Source organism: Pygoscelis adeliae, unplaced genomic scaffold, assembly GCF_000699105.1.
Source record: "Pygoscelis adeliae isolate BGI_AS28 unplaced genomic scaffold, ASM69910v1 Scaffold14, whole genome shotgun sequence".
NCBI classification, from domain to species: domain Eukaryota; kingdom Metazoa; phylum Chordata; class Aves; order Sphenisciformes; family Spheniscidae; genus Pygoscelis; species Pygoscelis adeliae.
Genome location: NW_008825109.1, coordinates 635,066 through 642,055, shown reverse-complemented (window position 1 = coordinate 642,055; position 6,990 = coordinate 635,066). Strand labels below are relative to the sequence as shown.

At 42.5% G+C, this 6,990-nt stretch overlaps 1 protein-coding gene across 1 annotated transcript; it reads left to right on the top strand.

Annotated features, from left to right (window-relative positions):
• The first annotated feature begins 4,768 nt into the window (after positions 1-4,768).
• Positions 4,769-5,722, top strand: SERTM1 (serine-rich and transmembrane domain containing 1). The gene has a single exon (XM_009327716.1). It carries the CDS (start codon positions 4,769-4,771, stop codon positions 5,090-5,092), a length of 324 nt encoding a protein of 107 aa, XP_009325991.1. The 3' UTR covers positions 5,093-5,722.
• The last annotated feature ends 1,268 nt before the right edge of the window (positions 5,723-6,990 follow it).

Sequence of the window (6,990 nt, the reverse complement as noted above, 5' to 3'; positions counted from 1 at the left end):
ATGAATCTATCTAAGTTTGCCCATCAGAGCAGCAAGGCTGTGTAATAGTGGAGTAACAGCAGCGGGAAAACTCAGCCGATGTCGGAAAGGCAGAGTATGGCGTGGGATTTTCAGCGGTGGGGCTGGACCCGATGACTCAGAGAGCCTCCTCAAGCCATGCATCCCTGTCCTGGGATTGCAGAGGTGCCTCTGAGAAAGTAAACTGGAACCAGCTACACCACAAAATCCGAGTCCCCTAGCAGACAGGTCCCCGTTCTCCTGTCCCAGGAGTTTTCAGGACTGGTTATTCGGGAAGCCTTCTCCTGTCAGAGCTCCTCTCCATCTCCAGTCATTCAGCAATAGCACTTTAAATTAAGTCTTTGCCTTAAACCAAAACAACTTTCCAACAATAGACGAGGAAAAAGTAGGGACCACTACAGAATTTGAAAACTTTGGTTCCTTAGCTGTATTCCTTGATGGATTTATGGCTCTTGGAAAGACAACAGGTTTATTGCAGTCAGCCACTTTCAATTTTACCATTATACTTTGAAGTCAGTGACAAAATTCCCAATCATTTTTTGGGACCAGGTTGGGGCTTGATGTTTTGACGTTGTTCTATTTAGTTTTGAGAAATGCACAAAACCAATTACCAAACAAGAAGGTGAAGCTGACATCTGGCTTTATTGGGGGTTATTCCTTTGGGAGGATTAGGGTAAGAGAGACAAATGGTTATGCCACTTACCTTCTTCTCCCGGCAGAAGCAGGAACCTGAGCTGAAGCAGTAGCTGTGGTGCACTAAATAAAACTGCTTGTGGATCCCCCTCTTGAAGGCTGGGAGGTCTGATCTGCGGCGTGGCAGAGGTTTGTGTAGCCCTAGGACTGTGTAGCCACACGTCGGTCCAGAACAGTGTTTGCACCCCTGCCCCACGTCGCTGGCTGAGCCAGCCTGGCTGCTCTCCAGCAGGATTGCAATGCTGGAACAGCACCAGGGAACATCGTCAGGGATCAGGATCTGATCCATTTTATTTCCCTACACTTTTTGTACCTTTACTATGAATACTACTCAGATGTCAGGACCAGATATGTTCACACTCCATAGGATTTTGCTGTTTTACTCCAACAGGGTACAGGTGGTTGGTAAAAATTCTTTTAGACTGAGTAGGACTTTACACTTTAGGTCCATATTTTTGAATGTGTGATTAAAACCACACAGATCTTTTTTTCTTCCTAAAATATTACCCAAAGAGCCACTTTAGCTGAAGCTACATTTTATGATGAGATTCATTTACAAGTCACATCACTACACAGTGTGAGTGAGGCAACTAGGATCTGGGCCACAGTCATTTGGAATCAGTTTACAGTGCCTCTGATCTCACTACAAAATACTCAGTTAAAAATAGCCCAGTTGACATTGTAAGACCTATAAAGGCTCTGATCTAGCAAAGCACTCACATCTCGGCTTAACTGTGAGGTTCTGATTAGTCCTATTTAAGACCATAAATTTTCCACTAACTTCAAAGTCCTATGCCAAAGCTCTTCCTTGTACCAGGACCAAAACTGTTAATGGTAAAAGTAGAACATAGCGGATTTCAAATTTGTGAAGAATTTAAAGGCTTTTAACTTCTTCCATGTTAAAGAATATATGTGAATTAATTCCTTAAGTTATTACAAAGAAATTCAATTAATAATGGATCTGCTTTTCATTATGACGAGTAATCAAGGATAAACATCTTCTGTATCAAAGCTTATCTCTTAAAAAGGATAAATTAGCTATAACACACTTAACTACTTCCAGAACATGAAATGAACACGTATGGTTCCATTAGTCAATTTTGGATCACTAAATTAAAGACAGTTCAAAAGGAGTATAATCTTATAAGGATCTCTCTTTGTTCAGTCTGTTGTGACTTATTTTACAAGGTACAATAAATACTGTTTCTTGTGGGGCTAAATACTATTAGGGTTATAAAATGGTTTTGGTTTAGTATATTTTATGCATTAGTATGAGTTATATACCACAAGGGTAAGAATATTTTTATCTGGTATTTGTAGATGCAGTTTTGTACTCCTGCATATAGAATCATAGAATGGTTTGGGTTGGAAGGGACCTCTAAAGGCCATCTAGTCCAACCCCCCTGCTGTGGGCAGGGACATCTTCAACTAGATCAGGTTGCTCAGAGCCCTGTCCAACCTGACCTTGAATGTTTCCAGGGATGGGACAGCCACCACCCCTCTGGGCAACCTGTTCCAGTGTTTCACCACCCTCAGCATAAACAATTTCTTCCTTCTATCTAGTCTAAATCTACCCCCCTTTAGTTTAAAGCCATTCCCCCTTGTCCTGTCACAACAGGCCCTGTATCTTGTAGGCTATCAGGTTGCTTGGTTAAGACTAGCAAAAGCTCCGCAATAAAACAATAAATGCAATAAATAAACAATAAAACAACATCTGGAATGTAACCTTTTATCCATGAAAACATGGATGTGTATGTACTAGTAAATTAATCCAGGCCAGGGCATAGGCCTGTCATCATCTCTCCTGTTGAATTAGCAAGCACACCTCTTGGCATGTTTTTGGTCAGCTAACGCCCTCCAAGCAATGCCTGGACATATTTGGGGTTAGGATTGGCCATCATTCATTCCCAAAGGCAGCTGTGATTTGGCCATCCTGTCCATGGGGATAAAAGGGAGTTTAGCCATCTTGATGCAGCATGCACACAAGTTGTGCCCGAGACCAGAGAATAGCCTTGACCTGTTTTATGTAGTAGTATAGATGTAGTTCTGAGGTATAGAAAATAAAATAGGGTTTAAAAACGTAGAATTAGATCCTACCTACTGCTAAATGTAGTCCTTGTTTCCTCAGGCACTTAGGGCTTTTTATGGCATATAGCATAACCTCCTAAATTTAACTTACAGTGCAAAAGTACAGTGGGTAGCTATGCAAATAACTTCAGTGACTGCAAAGCAAACTTCTTAGCATTTTCAGTGGGTGTCTCCAAGGCTTCTGTGTTCTCAGAGAAGAAACACCACCAGCAGAAAAGTACCTTATCCTTCTTAAGCATCTTTAGTTCAGGTTGGGGCTTCTGTGGTCACACCTAGTGTCAAAAAGTGTCGGCCTCTTGAAGAAAGAGGTACTTTACTAAGTTAGCAGAGGTAGCATGTTTAAAAGAAAAAATATAAGGCAGAGCATTGCCAGGAACAGTGCTGGGACACTTTCATGGAAACTCAAAGATACTTGGGCAGTTGTGTCACACACAGAAGGAGAGACCCCAGACTGTCGCATCATTACATTAAGGGCCTGATTCTCTCTCTGGCTGATGCTGACAATGTTTGCTCTCTCTGTCACCATGAAAATCAGTGGAGTTTTCCTCAAAGCCTCTAACTGTGAATTAGAGATAATTGTATTGAACTGGGACCACAGGATGAGGCCAAAAGCAAGGTCAAGATGAGAGGGACCACGCTGGAAAGGTAGTTCTGTATGGGTATTGTCTTCCTAATGGGAGGAAAGCTCGCCGCCTTTCCCTGTAGTGCCTGAGTATCTGCAGTGAGAGGTTGACCATGGATGGACGGATAGAAAGATTGCATGTGGATGATTATATGCAGAAAATGAGCTTCCTTTCCTACCCGCCTGCACCTTGCATTATCTGTTTTGTATCAAAACAAAGGCAATGGGTTTACGCCATGTAATTCAGCTACAGCACGTCAGCTTTGTACAAGCAATTCCTCATCACCAAGCCTTCTCTTACACTACCAGACTGCACCTAGGGACTGACTAGGTCAGTTTAAAGAAAAGCAGCTTAGCATACCCTGATCTGCTCGTCCTGTGCTACTCTGACCTTTGCCAGGACCTGAGCTTCCAGGTTCCAACACAAAGTGGCTGGAGGCAAAGCTTTTTCAAAGATGAGATCTCTTCCCCATTAGCATTCACCGCCCTTAGATAGTCCCCTCGCGTTTGCTGAGCTGCCAGGGCTGCCCGTTCCCTCGGGATTTTGCCTGTAGGTGTCAGAAGCTGCAACACTTCACTGAAACATGCCTGCCATTGAGATCCCCGTGGCAGCATTAGAGCAAGATGCATTTTGATCTTGGAAACCATTTGATCCATTTCATAAATATATAGTAAGAATGCAGGTCTGGCAGATTTTCTCATTCTGAACACCTCTGGCAAGGCAGTATGGAGTTAGTGGCTGATGGTAGTGGATTTGTCATCCATTGCGGTGTTGAGCAGCCTTGCTCTAGGTTGGGGAGCTGAAGTCTTGAGAGGGATTTTTCGTTCTTTGACTAGCTTTTATCCACAAGACAAATTTGGATTCCAATATGTCTGTTCTGTATAAAGTACATTTTTTATTGTGCCGTTCCTCAGTTAAACAACTCATGGTGGGGAAGGGTCAATTTTAATTCATTGATGGGCAGGATTTCTCCTAATCCCTGCATTTTGGAAAATAGAGATATAAAGATAGTTGTTAGCTAATGCTTTAAGAATTGCAGCTTAGTGCTAAGGAGTAATAACTTGTAACTCTGAAGAACTAGGTTGTCTCAGGCGCACATTAAATCATATTTAATCTGCTACTGAATTACTTTTGCCTGTTTTTTTTTCCCCTTTCTTGCAGTTCTGAAGGATACAATCTTACATTGTCCTGCGCTTGAGCAGTAAAGGATAAATTTGATCACGGGGTGACTTGTCATCTCTTCGTTGTGATGGAAAAATGGTCGCCTAAAATGAACCCTTTGTTATGCTGCTAAAACTGCCTTTGAATCCAAGATCTGTTGTGATTTTTAAAACACAAATCCAAAAATGTCAGAACCCGATCCTTCATCTGGATTTGTAGGAAACATGGAAAATGGGACTTTTCTGGAGCTGTATCCCACATCCCTTTCAACTTCAGTGGATTCATCGCCTGGCCGTTTATCCAACGTCTATGTCTATGTTTCTATATTCCTTAGTCTCTTAGCTTTTCTCCTTTTGCTGTTGATCATTGCACTTCAGAGGCTGAAAAACATAATTTCTTCCAGTTCCTCCTACCCAGAATATAACAGTGATGCTGGAAGTTCTTTCACTAATTTAGAGGTTTGTAGTATTTCTTCCCAGCGCTCTGCTCTCTCAAACCTTTCTTCATGAAACTAAATGAAAGGAAATGCACGAGTAATGGAAGAGCTTTGTCTAGTTTCTTGGGGAGGTAATGCATGCAACATTTGCCTTAGAAGACTATTATGAAGAGGTGGCTTTTAAAGTTTCCTTAGGGTTTTTTGTTCTTCCCTTTTCCAGTCTTCATTTCCCCTTTTACTAATGTTCCTTTTCATTTTGGACAACGGATAATGACACTTGATCATCGTTTCATGCCTGTAATAGTGATGCTGTCTTTTTCTCACACATACACGGTGTTCATTAAGAGTATTCCTGCCAAATTGTGATATGGTTCTAACTGGATGTGTCATTTTTCTGCTCTAGTTGTGAACTCTTCCCTGGTTTTGTATCAGTAATATGCTGACTACTTTTATTTTTCCTTTTTTAATTAGATAACGACTTCTGGAGGAAATCCCTATTGCAAAAGTATCAAAAATCAGCTTAAATTATAAATATAGTCCTTGGGACAATTACAGTTGTTGGTAATGTTTCTTTTTTAATTTTCACATCTTTTTCAGTATTTATTGATGTTTATAAAACACAACTAAAATCCATTTCTTGAAGAATGTTACTTTCATTTATTTGTACTCCCAACTCATTCTGTACAAAGCCTCTGTATTTCAGTTTTTTGAATCTCTTTGGTTAACTTAGTAAAGTGACTACAATAACGATGCTCACTGCTGAATGTGTGGAGGTATTTTTGGACCCCGTTGCATCTAATTTGCCTAATGACTTGTTCCTCCAGGGGGCAGCTTTTGCTGCTGAATCATATATATCACACAACTCCTTTGCATCCTTCACTGATCCTGTAGCTTATTCTTGATGGATACCAGTACAAACCACTGGTTTCTTGTAAAAGATCTGCATACAACAACCATAGCTGGCAACTGAATAGCTCCTGGAACTGTCCTTTAGGCACAAGATGTTTGTACTCACGTAAGCAGGGCCAGTGGGGACAGAAATTGATTGTAGTGGTGAGGACTTTCTGGGCCAGATTTTGTCCTGTAATTTCACAAATGCACACTGGGGTGGAGGGGGGACACGAGGATCTGCGTGATGGCCAGGCAGACCTGTGCTCTGACACTCAGGAGGTGCAAAGTGTACCTGCAGAGGGTAGGAAGAGACGGGAAGGAAAAAGGCAGTGGCCCTGCCCCTTTTCTCCATCAGCATAAGGAGAGGCCAGAGATGAGGGGGTGAGAAATGGATGATCTGTCACGATTTCACTCCTCTTTGCGATGCCATAGTCTGCGTTATGATTTCCCCCTGCCCAAAATGTAACCCAGCACTCAATTTCTGCAGTAAAAGAATTAGCAGCATTGTGAACAGGATCCTGTGGTCAGCTGGGAATTAAATCAAGCCAAACGACCAAAGAAATGATTCCAAATGCCAAGTGTGACCTGTTAGGATTGCAGCCCCGCATTGTGTGGTGCGATTCCTTGCTGTCCTTACTGCACTATGTGAGCACAGCCCGGTCCTGCCGCTCAAGTCCATGCAAATTTTGCTCTCATGGCAGGATCCAAGTCACTGGAGAGACCCAAGGAAGGGTATGGAAATGTCACTGCCGTTTCTGTTGCTGGCATAACAGTACGCGTAGGTCCGTGCGATGGGCCGGTCTCAGCAGGAGCGCAGGGCGACTGCTCTCCCCGTGCACGGCGCTACTGCCCAGCAGGCCGACGGGTTGGGGAGCTGCAGAAGACCTCCCGATCAGATTTGTTACAAATACCCTCCTGCCGAGCTGTCAATGCGTTCATCAACAAGACACATTCTGCCATTAACTACACAGGCTTTAAAAGAGAAATGTGGAAAGCCCGATGTAAATACAATCATTAGAAACGCAGCTGTTCAGTGCCAAACAACATATAGATGATGCTGGAGTTGGTGTTTTCAATTTT